Source organism: Larus michahellis, chromosome 1 (genome assembly GCF_964199755.1).
Source record: "Larus michahellis chromosome 1, bLarMic1.1, whole genome shotgun sequence".
Taxonomy (NCBI): Eukaryota; Metazoa; Chordata; class Aves; order Charadriiformes; family Laridae; genus Larus; species Larus michahellis.
In genome coordinates, this window is record NC_133896.1 from 15,218,764 (window position 1) to 15,232,716 (window position 13,953).

The 13,953-nt window shown below is 38.3% G+C and overlaps 1 protein-coding gene across 7 annotated transcripts in view; it reads left to right on the plus strand.

The window, feature by feature from the left end:
- The window catches only part of KMT2E (lysine methyltransferase 2E (inactive)), a 62,413-nt gene that overhangs the window by 44,201 nt on the left and 4,259 nt on the right, over positions 1-13,953 (plus strand). For all 7 annotated transcript variants that reach the window (XM_074575001.1, XM_074575181.1, XM_074574912.1 and 4 more), the window contains 9 exons: positions 228-326; positions 2,107-2,271; positions 3,097-3,405; positions 5,883-6,137; positions 6,338-6,482; positions 7,269-7,522; positions 7,672-7,728; positions 9,299-9,862; positions 12,262-12,563. In XM_074575001.1, coding sequence (XP_074431102.1) covers positions 228-326; positions 2,107-2,271; positions 3,097-3,405; positions 5,883-6,137; positions 6,338-6,482; positions 7,269-7,522; positions 7,672-7,728; positions 9,299-9,862; positions 12,262-12,563 — 2,150 coding nt within the window. The remainder of the gene's footprint in view (positions 1-227; positions 327-2,106; positions 2,272-3,096; positions 3,406-5,882; positions 6,138-6,337; positions 6,483-7,268; positions 7,523-7,671; positions 7,729-9,298; positions 9,863-12,261; positions 12,564-13,953) is intronic.

The following is a 13,953-nucleotide window of genomic DNA, read 5'->3' on the forward strand; positions in this document are numbered from 1 at the left end:
CTAAAGAAAAAAGATACAAATGTGTCTAAGGTCAGAATGGAAAAGTGATAATATCTACAGGTTTATATGAAGTGGATGTTAGTTTTTTTCACATTTGTGTCTTGATTTAGTGGCGTGGTTACTTTTGCTGTAGTGTTCTGAGGATTCTTAGTTCTGTGTAGCTTTTAGTTTTCCCTCATTTGCCAGAGCGGTGGAGCTTCTGTAAAACAGTTGTTTCTGTCTTTCAGGAGCCAGATTTTATTGATGATATAGAAGAAAAAACTCCCATTAGCAATGAAGTAGAAATGGAATCAGAGGAGCAGATTGCAGAAAGGAAGAGGAAGATGGTAAGTTGGGAAGCAAGTAGCTGCCTAAAGTTGTCACTAAGGCTTGGTGACACCTGCTCTTCCCATGCTGATTGCTGCCTTTTTGTAGGCTTGTAGAATCTGAGTATATATGAAGTCAGATCCTTACATGAACCTGAACTTAAAATGAAAAGCTTGCTGTTTGAGAGCATTTCATCTGGCTTGATCATTGCTTCCTGACAAAAACCTGCATTTATCTTCAGCTGCATATAATTTTCTGTTGCCTTTAAACATGCTGTTGTAGAAATCATGCAGATTTTATTTTTTTCACTCTTTATTATTGCATGTTATTTGTAATAGCCACTTTATAGATAGTACGGGGAGTCAGGATTTTTGCCTGACTACTTATTTTTTTTGAGGTCCCAACATAGAAAGCCTCAGAAATCCTAATTTTCAGAGGTTGGTAGAACAATGTTATGAAAACTGACATTTTTAAGTGTGCCTTTTGCCGGGGGGGCATTCAAAATGTGAGATACTTGAAATTACTGGTTAAATTTTCACCAAGTTGTATAATGAAATACTAATATTTGAACTTTCATTTTATTGTTCGTGCTCACAGAACTTGTGATAAGTGGAGTTCATGGTGGCACCAAAACTGTCTGCATCTGCCCGAACCTTAAAAAAATAAAAGGGGATTGGGTATTCATTCCTTTTGGTCAGTATTTCCTACAACGCTGTCAGTAGCAAAATTGATTATACTTGTGTTTATTAGACAATAGAAAGCAAAATATTCTTAAGTAAAATGTATATTTTAATATGAAATCTGAAGACAGACAGCATGAGTTCTAATATTAACATATAACAGCGTCTTGTCATGCTTTTGAGAAATAATTCTCATCACATTCTGTTGGTTGTACTGGTTTTGCTCTCAAGAAACTGCAAGCTTGCCTGAATTCCTGCATTTTACCAAGGAAACAAAGGCAGGTTCAGTGGCAAAACAAAATTGGGTTCCTCGTTCACTCATATGAGCAATATATTTGCGGGTATTCTTCTTTCTTTGATAGCAACAATGTGTTTATATCAATGCCCTCTTGAGCTGCAGGAACTTATTAAAAAAAAAGTTTGTGATAGAAGCCCCCAGTTCTGCCACCTCCTGCATTGTCTTAAGCAGAGCTCTGGGCAGATGAAGAGATCTGCCTCTGTATAGCTCTAGGATCTGAATTATGGATAGACAGAAAATTTAGCTCCTGTTGTTACCTTTGAAATAGTGATACTTGAATCTGATGTAGTTTTGATTTTTTGACTTGTAGTTTGTAGCTTTTTATGTTTGGATGTAGTTTGTGACGCTTGGAAAATTGAGTCAGAGGGATAATGGAGCTTTCTGTTGTTCTTTCGTGCATGTATTAGTATTTCATATCTTTCTGGTCGTTAGTATTTAATTGTTTTTAAATACCATACATGCAGGTAAGTGGCTCAGAGCTATGTGTCCTTTTTATGCTTATGGGCCATTGATTTGCTAGTAAATCACTATTTTTATCAAGTTCTGAAATACAAAGCAGGACTCTTGTTTGTCAGGGTTGGTATGAATGCAAGCCTTTCTTCAGAAGTCTGTAATAATAGTAGTCATTCTAACATCTCACTTTCCTCTGAGTTTTCCCTGAAATTGATCTGAATGTCAACATGCACTGAACATGTTCTGAAGTACTTAAAAAAAAACAAAACACCAAAAACCAAACAAACAAACCCAACCACATTTATTTACATATTTACATACACAAAAGCTGATGACAAACTTGATCATGATTATTATTAAATCCATCAGACAAGAGAAGAACGGAAAATGGAAGCTATCCTGCAAGCTTTTGCCAGACTAGAAAAAAGAGAAAAAAGAAGAGAACAGGCTTTGGAAAGAATCAGCACAGCAAAAACTGAGGTTAAATCAGAATGCAAGGAAGCACAGATTCTCAATGATGCTGAATTTATTCAGGTAGTTATCAGTAACTTTATTTTAAAGCTAGTTTTTAGCATGGCATACTTGTATGTTTGGATGTTGAGCTGCATGTGAAGATGGATGAATTTTTTTCCCCTGAACTCGAATGCATTTGACCAAAATCTGTATAGTTCTTTGACATTATATTGTATTATCTCCTGATTTTTTTTTCAAGAAAATATGTATAGAATCCATTTATGAGGACTTTCAGTTACATTAGTTTATGCAAATGTGCACACACACACATACCAGCTGTGTAATTCAGTCTCTCTTTGAAGCTCAGGGTAGGAGGTGTTTAATGATACTTAATGTTTCATAAACATTTTTTTCTTTGTTGTTGCTGGATGCTAGTGCGCTTCTTACCTTGCAAATAATCTTATAGATTCTCAGTTCAGGTTGTTTCCCTGGATAATTTATGTCAGCATGCTGTTAAGTACCTTTTATGACAATGCAGAACACTTAGTAAACTATAAATTACAAAAATGTTACTGGACTGGAAGACATCATGATGTAAGCAGCTGATTTCTAGCTTATAGGTGAATGAATGTGGTATGCCAATTCTTAAACAAATCTGTGTTGATCTGACCAGTGACTGGTGTGTGTGAATACTCTGTCAATGATAGAGCAGGAAATACAGGAAATCTTCTAGTTTGCCTTGAAGAAGGATAAAAATACTATATCTGAAGTATTCTAGTTCTAACAACAAAAATGAGATAAAGGCCTTTTGGACCTGTAAAGCGGGAACTGACACTTTCTTTTAAGAAAGATAAGTAGCTTTACATGTGTGTGGGATCTGTTTACTAGACTTTTATTTTGTACCAGGAACCAGCAAAAGAAGAAACTGCCACCAAGCCTACCCCAGCCAAAGTTAATAGAGCTAAACAGAGAAAAAGCTTCTCTCGGAGTAGAACTCACATTGGACAACAACGTAGACGACACAGAACTGTCAGCATGTGTTCAGACATCCAGCCATCTTCTCCTGACGTGGAAGTAACTTCACAACATAATGAAACTGAGAATGCTGCACTGGTAGCTGAGCCTGAAACAGAAACTGTTGTTACAGAAATGGTTACTGAAACGGAAGCTCCAGCACTTAATAAATGCCCTACTAAGTATCCTAAAACAAAGAAGGTATGTCTCTTAAGGGACGGGGAGAAGAGGATGGACTTTAACAGAGTTTTAAAAAATTACGGATTGCTGCATCAGTATGAACTACATACACATTTTTTTTAAAAAATTGACTCATTTAAAAATCACCATTATATAGCCCCTTACTGGTAATAAATTAAGAGATTAAGGGTATGTGTAGCATCCGTTGTTAGAAGATATTTTGGACTTTAAGAGACTTCCAAAATACATCTTTCAGAACAATTTTGGAACAGATGTTTTCTAAGGGAAGTACTTTCTAAGAGGGCTGAAAAAACAGACATAACAAAAACATAATTAAAGCTGTTAATTTAAAATGGGGGGGGGGGGGAATAAAAGTTGCCTTCCGTTGTTCATCATATGTTTTAGAAGGTATTTTAATGGTAGCAAACAATATCTCAGTTGAAGTCATTAACTTCTAGTACTTCCAAGATGTCTGTTCTGAAGTGAATGGATTTAAACCCTCAAAACTTATGTGTGTGTTCGGAGGGAAGATTCTGTATTCTCTGTAGAGCTTTGTTTTTAATTTATTATTTTATTGGGCTGCATTGCAATGAGCTTGAAGAAATGCTACAATATTTAAAGGCATCAAAAAATCTTAAATCTGCAAGTGTGAATGAAGCAGTAGAACTTTCTGCTTTAAAATTCTATAGACTGCATTTAAAAAGTGACTCATTTTCAGTGCACTTTACAAGTTCTGAAGATTTTATTTGGTGTGGGGGAAAAGGGAGGAAGTCATGGGTTGAAACTTCATGAACAACAATTTCAAGATGGTTTTATTTTAAATGCCCAAACATACTTAACTTAGATTTATTTTTTTTCAAAAGGCACCTGAGCCATCCTGTAACCCTGCTTATTGCGTCACTATTAAATTCTTGTCAGAGGGGAGACTAGAATCTTTCTTTTTTGCATGTTGCATACCAAAAAAGAAGGAAGTTACCTGAGAAGGCAGTTGTACTGCACTTTTTGGCTGTTTCATAGTATTGAGGATAAATGTCTGAAATGTCTCATTGCATTGTACCCAGCGTACCCTAAGTGAGGAGAAAATCTTCCTTTAAAAATGAATTAATAAATATAAATAAGTTTGTAAAAGATCATAGAACCATAGGGTTGGAAGGGACCTCTGGAGATCATCTAGTCCAACCCTGCTGACAGAGCAGGGTCACCTAGAGCACGTTGCACAGGAACGCGTCCAGGTGGGTTTTGAATGTCTCCAGAGATGGAGACTCCACCACCTCTCTGGGCAGCCTGTTCCCAGGGCTCCGCCACCCTCAAAGTAAAGAAGTTCCTCCTCATGTTTAGGTGGAACTTCCTCTGCTCAAGTTTGTGCCCATTACCTCTGGTCCTGTCCCCAGGCACCACTGAGAAGAGCCTGGCCCCATCCTCCTGACGCCCACCCTTTAAGTATTTATAAGTGTTGATAAGGTCCCCCTTCAGCCGTCTTTTTTTCCAGACTGCAGAGACCCAAATTCCTCAGTCTTTCTTCATAAGAGAGATGTTTGAGTCCCCTAATCATCTTGGTAGCCCTTTGCTGCACCCTCTCCAGCAGTTCCCTGTCCTTCTTGAACCGGGGAGCCCAGAACTGGACACAGTACTCCAGGTGCGGCCTCACCAAGGCAGAGTAGAGGGGGAGGATGACCTCCCTCGAACTGCTGGCCACACTTTTCTTGATGCACCCCAGAAGATGAGCAATTTAACGCAGATTATCATAATGTATTTAATTTTAAAGCCTTAGTGTCATATTAATAATATTTAATGTGCTATTTTTGCATGTTCTTCACTTTGTTGAACTACTGTAAAATTTAGGAGGTTAGTTTCTCTGTTAACAGGAACTAAAATCCGCTGGCGGGTCTCTCAAAAACACTGAACTAGCTAGGAAAGAATACCCTTTTTTGGCAAGTGTGGCTTAGTAAATGTGTTGCAATTTATTGCAACTGCAATAGAGAGGAATGTTCAAGCCTGACACATTGGCTGAAGCACAGTCCTGACAGTATGGGAATCTGATGAGGAGTTTACTTTGTTATGCTAACGTTACACTATTCTAAGCTTAGTTGCTCAGGCACAAGTTTAAAATTTTTGTTGGAATTCTGTTACTAAATTCACATCGTAAGTTCAGTTGATGTGGGCACATGTATCATACGTTCAGTGAGAATTAAATACAAAAGAACTAAATGTTAGTTTACAAAAAAAAAAAAACACCAAAAAAACCCCAAAAACCCAAAAAGCAAAACCCCCAAAACTTTGGTATGTAGAGAAATCTTCTCTGTTCCTTCTGCCGTCACCATTATTTTACTAAAACTCCTCATTCTTGCCCTGTGTGTTCTTAAACTTGCAGCCTGGAAACTGGCTGTTTTCTGGTTTGTGTAACAGTTGACTAGGTGAATAACTAGACTAAAAAAATGTCTAAAGGCCACTGATAAAAGCCTCATAAAACACTAATTTTTTTCTCTCTCTCTGTTCAGCACTTGGTCAGTGAATGGTTAAGTGAAAAGAGTGATAAAACAGGGAAGCCTACAGAGAGTCTATCAGAAAGGCCTCTACGCATAACTACCGACCCTGAAGTTCTGGCTACTCAGCTGAATTCTTTACCAGGTCTCACTTACAGTCCACATGTATATTCAACTCCAAAGCACTATATTCGTTTTACTTCACCATTCCTTTCAGAAAAGAGGAGGAAAAAAGAACCTGTGGAAAACATTACTGGCTCTTGTAAGAAGGTAATGCTTCCCTTCACTGTGGTTCCCCATCCGCTGTTATTATTAATTAAAAATTTATTTAAAAATAAAAAAGTTTATTTGCTAGCCTGAATTCAGGCGGAAAAAGGCTGGTTGGCAAACCAGTTCTGCCATGTGTATCGCATTTTGAAACACTTATCATTGAACTGTAAAGTCACTGATTTGAACTTGTTTTGTTACAGCGTTGGTTGAAGCAGGCTTTGGAAGAAGAAAATTCATCAATGATTGATAGATTTAGTTCACCGTCACAAGAGAGATCTAGAAGTCCAGCCATCAATGGTGAAAATAAAAGTCCTTTATTACTGAATGACAGCTGTTCCTTAACAGGTGAAGCTTTTACTAATGCAGTACATAAGAGCTCTGTCAAAGTAGTTAAATGTGGAAGACTGTGGTTTTTAAAGTGATGAGCTAATGAAAATTCCGGGGATATTTGCACTGTTTTCTGATGCTTTCTTTGAAAGAAATGCTTAGTTGCATGTTGGTTGGGATTTTTTTCCCCCTTAACGTATACTATATAAGTAACTGCCATATCTCATAGTGTTTACAGTCAACAAGAGAGTAATGTTTTTGACCATGAATATTAAGAGGTTAGATTATAAATTAATCTTCCATTCTGTTATGTATATTCAGAATTTCTTTTAAATTCAGTGGGCCAGTGTTGTACACAGGGGAGAAGTTGTTTAGCCTTTTAGGCATAATACAAAATGGATACATGCTAAAAATTAAACACGGTTCCCTAAGGATATGGGGTGTATCAGATGATTCCTGTGTACAGTCCTGAACTTGGAATTTCCACTTTTTAGATGAACTGTCTTAAAAATGCATAGAAGTTGACGTTCCCTGTTGTGGAAACATTGACTGTTCCTCCCATCATCCTAGCACACAAATTTCAGTTGCTGATATATCTGTAGTCTGTGAAGAGTTTATTTTTTAGGAAGTCTGTAGACTGTTAAGAGTTCAGCTTTCAGGAAGCCTGCCCTTAGGAGATTTTTGCGATTTTACAAATTTTTTAATGTGGAGTCTGTAATTTCATTACATCAAGTACTTGAACCAACTGTAAGTGATTACTGTATCTAGATCTCTTCTAGCTTCTTTTCTAATTTTAACACGCAGATCTAACCACACCACTAAAAAAACGACGACTGTATCAGCTGTTGGAGTCTGCATTCTCAGAAACCTCCACACCTACTCCTTCTCCATATGCCACACCGACTCATGCCGACATCACTGCCTCCGAGCCATCGTTGTTTGCTACTCCTCCTCGGGTAAAAACAGAAGACGAAGCTTGTAGAAATGGTTACAAACCCATATATTCACCGGTTACTCCTGTAACTCCATGTCTACATGGCAATACCATGCACTTTGAGGTGAGGTTTAAATGAATTTCAGCGTGTTCAGAGAATGCATTTACACATTCTAGTGTAAATCAGTATTTGCACTCCTGCTATAAGGGGATATTTTATGTTTCTCCAGGCTAAAAAAGAAATTGACTTGCAATTTCTTCTTATTTATTTAGAATATTTCCTCACCTGACAGTTCCCCAGAAATAAAAAGGCGAGCTTACAGTCAAGAGGTAAGGATACTTGCCAAAAACCGCAAATGGTGTCATGATTGCACCTGTATGGCTGCACTGTTCTTAGAAAATGCTTTTCATCAGCATTTAAAAGTTTCCTGGAATATAAAGGGTGGCTTCCCTACAGGCTGTGTTTGCTTATTATTGTATATTTCCACTTTGCCTATTTTATATTCTATTTGAAACTGGTTTCTCTCTCCTCTTTTTTCTGTATTGCTTAAAAATCCTGATGGCTGACATAGAAAGGAGTAACTACTGCAATTTACAGATAAGAACAGAAAAACAACACTTGTGCTTTTCAGGTTGTAGTTAGACTTAAATTAACATTTCTCCTTGTTACCAGCATCTCTTAATTGTTTTTGTTGAGCCTAAATATGCTCAAAACAAGAGAGCAGAGCAGAAAGGTAATAAATGGGTTTAGGTGGATTAGCTCAGGAGCAGTAAGTGCTGTTGGAACGTGCCTGGGAATATGTTGGAATACTCGCAGCCTCCTGGGCTGAAGCCGGTAGTGGGGCCACTGGGGTGCCACAGGGACCTTCTGCTGGCACAGAGGAGTGAGGTTACGTTGCTCAGCGAGGTGGAGCTCAAATTCAGTGTGATAACTGCACAGTTGTAAAGGTGTCAAACTACAAACTTGGTGGCACCTAAAACAAATAGGTAAAAAAAAAAGTAACAATAAAAAGACTTGGTGTATTACACTAATGGAGACTTTCACTTGTGGTGAGTCATGTAAATGAATGATGCAGATACTCTCCCCTGGGAGTTAAGCACATGTGTGGATATTTTTTTTTTAGGTCAAAATCTTAACAAATGTTGAAATGCACAAAATTTTTCATACAATCATAGCTATCAACTGGATTTAACAATTACTTCTACACTATTGTAATTGAACATTTTAATGTTTATCTGACTTGAAAAGAGGGGGTTTACTTAGGAACTTTCTCTTTGTAATACTAATAATTTAAAAGGATTCATGAATACCTTAACACATGGTGCTTTAGAAAAGCTACTTCCAGACATGCATATGTCCTGGCTTCTTCATGGTTAATACAGTTTGAAGAAGTATAAAAGAAGTTTCTGTAACTTAAGTAACTTTTTTTCCTTCTACAGAATACTCGTTTTAATATTGTCTCAAAATTCAAAAGTGTCTCAGAAGAGTTTTTCTTTTTTTCTTTTTATTTTATTTTCTTCTTGAAGTAAATGTTTTGACACTGAAGATCCCTTTCATGTTGAAGTGAAGCAAGTGCTTTGTAACTTCTTGGCCAGGGACTTGCTCCTGTTGAAGCTCCTCCCCTTCCTCTGCCAGTCATAAACAAAACCTGGCATTTAAAGTTTATTTTGACTTTGGTTAATGTTGTTATTATGTTTGGTTGATTTTATTAAAATACTTTCACCTAATACGTCACAATAGTAGAAGTAAATATCTGGCTAAAAATAGGTAGTGTTTCCTAAAAATAGATATATTGATGGTACTGGAAGGCCTTTAATTCCATTTATAGGCACAACTGAATGTCAGTTGCAATTTTGTTGCAGTATGGAAAAATAGTTAACATGCTTTTTCTTCATGCAGGGATATGACAGAGCATCGATTCTAGCACTGAATTCTTTCAGAAATTCCAACATGACAGAAATGGGCCTGCAAGAAATAAAGACTATTGGATATTCCAGTCCAAGGAATAGGACTGATGTCACACGGCAGTGCACTGGAGAAATGGAATCTGTGTCAGAGCTCCAGCTGGGACTCGAAGTAATTGAGCAAAGTGCACTGCATAAAAACCTGGAAGCCCCCACACATGATAGGACTGATTCAAACAGCCAATTAGAAACTGCTCATTGTGGACGGGGCACAATTTATTCTTCCTGGGTAAAAAGTCCCGACAGGACAGGTGTAAATTTCTCAATGAATTCTAATTTGAGGGACTTGACTCCTTCACATCAGTTGGAGGTAGGAGGTGGATTCAGAATAAGCGAGTCAAAGTGCCTGATTCAAGACGATGCTAGAGGCATGTTCATGGAAGCATCTGTTTTTTGTACTTCAGAAGATGGAATTGCATCTGGCTTTGGAAGGACTGTCAATAATGACAACTTGATGGATGGAAATTGCACACCCCAGAATCCTCCACAGAAGAAAAAGGTTATAACTTTAAGAATCATTTGGTCTCTTTTACACGGTCTGCTAGTGATGTTTCTATAACAGAAAGAACCATAATATAATAAAAAAACAACTAATGGCTCATTTTTAGATACTGCTATGTAGTAGACATTATTCAGGGGAAATAATGGAGAGCAAACAGTAAAGTTGCATATATCCATTAGTAAATTTCCTTTTTCCAAGTAATAGATACAGATTCACTTATTCATATGAGTCTTAACATAAGTGCTCAATAAATGATTGCTTTCAGGTTTGAAAATGGTTGCTTATGCCACCAAGTATTACAATATTCTGTTACACAGAATATGTACTAGCATCATAGAGATCATATATTGTGAATGTTTTGTTACGAATTACTGCAAGAAATTGCACTAACAGATTTTTGATACTCAGTCTTTAAAGCTCTGATTTTTTTTTTTATATACTTAAGGTACCTTGGTTTCATTATTAGAACTACACAGAAGTCCTTAGTTGCAAGAAATCTTCTTCTTGGCTTAATTTCTTTTTTTTTTATGAAATATAGTGTTTGAAAAATAAGCACAATCTAAATTTGCTAGTCTCATGAAACAGTTTTTGTAGGTAAGTTGTGTGGTCATGGGCAACTCAAACCAGAACTGGAAGTCCCCTTGCGTAACTGTCTTTGACTGTACTTTACTGTCAGGTTAGACTCCCGTTGTTCCTTGCAAAAGGATGACAAACATGGAAGGTAATAGTCTCCAGTGCAGCAGCGTGCCAGTTCTGTGTCAACAGATGGTAGTAAATGTTCATGTTTGAAAGCTGTGATTTATTTTCTTCATGGAAGGAACAATCAGGGGTTGGGGGTACATTCTGTGTGTGTACATGCGTCCCATCCACACCCCCCTGTACACAGCCTCCTTCCCTGGGCTCTGGAGCATGCTGCTAGGGAGCACTCACAATTCATTCTTCCTAGGTTCTCCATCAGAACTGGATTTCTGTTTATTTTGCTTCAGTTATGTTTAATTTGAGGCAAGATAGTAGGACCTCTGTTCTTGCCTGGTCCTGACCTTGAGAATTTTATAGATCCCATGCTTGTTACTGTAACCCTGCTGTTTGGCAAAGCTAAAAAAAACATAAAAGAAGCCAAAATTCTGTAGCTTCACATTCTTCTTTGTCCGAAGGCTAAATTAATTTCTTTTCAAATCCCAGCAACACTTAGTGCTTCAGTAACCCTCTCCCCTTTCTCTTGCTGACAAGGATTCTGTCTGGTTGTCACTGCTGAGGGCTTATGCTACACTAATCCCAGATGAAACAAGGTGTGACTTCCCCCTGACACCCCCAGGATTCCAGTCTAAAAGTCTCAGTTTGAAGAAACAAACAGGGAAAACTGTATCTGTACTCCTGAAAGAATGGGGTTTGGGCTTTGCAAGGACACATGCAAAAAATGAATCTTTTTACAGTGTAAAGGGCAGAGGGGGGAATCTCACTGAAGGAGAAGGTGAGAAATCAGGAATTTTGTAGAACAGTAGAAGCCTTTCTCTAGGATCACATAAGACATTAATGTCCTTGCACAGTTGTTAAAGGAGGTTTTTTCATGTTGCAACACTTTTATGGGCACTTGCTCCTCTGTCTTCTCTGATTGTTGTGTAAGTTCATCCCACTTCAAATGGATGACTTTTTTATTGAGGACTAAGCCGGTTAAACATGGATTTTTGCGTGATTGCACTTTTTTTCATATACATACATATATAAACTAGAAACTACTTTTCCCTTCATGCGTCATCATTTTTGGTAATAAACTTTACCTGGAATTTAGCATTAAAGTATGTTCTTAACCAGTCTCTTTCAGAGTGCAGTAAAGACACAAATTCAAAATAAACTGGGGAAAAAAATGAAACTTTAAATTGAGAATTCTATACTTTAAGAAAAATGTATGAAGAACTTGCAGAATGCTTTGATTTATGCAGTAGAGTGAAGCAGAAGCATAGCGAGTTTTTCTTATGAGGGAGTCAGACTGAGAGCAGGATGTGATGTCTCTTAAAATTAGCTTTTCTATGTCAGTGCAGTCTTCCTCATGCTGCAGTTCCAGGAGAAGCTGTAAAGTCCCTCGTAGCTTCAGCCAACAGTGTGACTTCAGCAGTCACCCTTTTGCTGACCTGCATCATATTCTGCGTCTTCCCTGAGGCAAAATGCATGCTTCCTTCTCTTGCAGTACCTTTTCTTTACATCATCCTTACAGTCATTAGTTGTTCAGTACCCTGTAAGTTCACTGCATTGACCCATCCCCACTTTCTTTTAGAACCAAGTAAATGGTATGTCTTACTGCAAGAATACATTTTATCAGAAGTGTCAGAAAGGAAACAAGTCAACTTTCCCTCTAATGTTTGGGTTGTGGGGTTGTTTTTTTTTGTTTTTCTCTCTAGGTATCCTTATTAGAATACCGTAAGAGACAACGAGAAGCTAGAAAAAGCGGCTCAAAGACAGAAAACTTCCCCCTGGTTACTGTATCTCCTCATGCTGCTGGTGGAGGAAATACGAGTAGTAACAATGGTGCTAATGATGGGTATAACAACAGTGGTGAAAACGGGGAGCAAACTGATAACGCTGCAAGCCTACCTTTACCACTGCCAACTACTGTTTATAATGCAGCTCCAGAAGATGTTGGCAACAACTGTGCAATTAAGGAATCTTCTTCCAGTGAGAAGAATGAACCAGAAGTTCAGTGGTAAGCGCAAAACTATAGGACTGAAGTGCTGAAGTACTATTTACTTAATTCTGAGTCTTTTCTATTTGAAATCTAGTTTTCTTTGATAAAGAGTGCAGAGTACTGATTGGAAGCCCTTCTTTCAGATTAGTAAAGAGTTGTCTTATCTCTTTCCTCATAAATACAGCAGGTACCTCATAAAGATTACAATGTATGAAAAATTACCCATTATTACCCAAATTATTGGTTAACTTACTTTCGTTCTGCTTTGCTTTTTTATTTTCTAAGTGCGAAATAGGTATTGGTTTGAGCAAGACAAGTTGCCTAGTTCTGTAGATTTTAAAATTGCGTAGGTAGAGTTATAAGTCTGTAGAAAATGGCATCCGTGAGTAGGCGTGCTCCTTCCACCATCGCCCAGCCTGGGCTGTGAGCGCTTGCCAGGGGGTGTGGAGGAGGGAGCAGCAGTCGGATGGAGAGGGGGCTGCAATGGCTCTGAGATCCGAGTCTGATTCTCAGCGTGGCCTTGGCTGTGCACTCCATGTCTTTGTATCCCCACTGCTTCGTCTGTGGGCTGAGCAGAATAGTTTTCATATTAAATCTCAGGATTTTTCCAGAAGCACTGTAGGGAAGAAGGGTGTAACAGGTGACTTGAGGAAGTCTGTTCTTCAGTGATCTGGCTGGAGTGTGTCTGTGGTGTTTGCTGTTGTGCAATGTGCAGGGCTGCGCGCAGGCTGTCTAACGGGTCCTTCTGCTCAGGTGGAGAGCGTGTGGTGACACTTGCGTCACTGTTTATCATCGTTAAATGGTTCCCCTGCGTGCAGACCATCTGCTCTGTTGGATGCCATACCAGATACTCCAACCACCACAAATCCTGGGGAGAGGCACAGTGTGAAGGGGGACGAGATAGAATGACTTCAATCTGTATAAACATTGCACAACATTTTTCCACTAGAATTTTGGTAGCTGTCTCCAAAATGTTACTAGCACAACATAAACCCTGCAGATGTTCTTTGTGCTGTAGTGAAGGCCTAACAGTGTTGGGGATGAACATGGGCTGAGGAGTGGAACATCCTTCTGCTCAGATGCTCCAGCTATTCCAGAATAGAAGGATTTTGTAGAGCCAATTGAAGGGAGAACGTAAGTGCAGTCTTCAAAGTTTCACTGAAATGGGGCTGTAAGTTCGCTATGCAGAACCCAGAGTACTATACTGTAAGCAAAAAATGTGGAAAAAGGCTAAACGGGGAAGAATTTATTAGTAAGATTTTGCAGTAATCCTGCAGGAAGCACCAACGTTTATTTTAGCACAACAGTATCATAATGCTGTATGTTCTTGCCTGAAAGACAAACGGAGCTTTGTAGAGTGCTGTCATTACTGTTTTTCTTGATCAGATTGTGATTGTCGGATGTAATT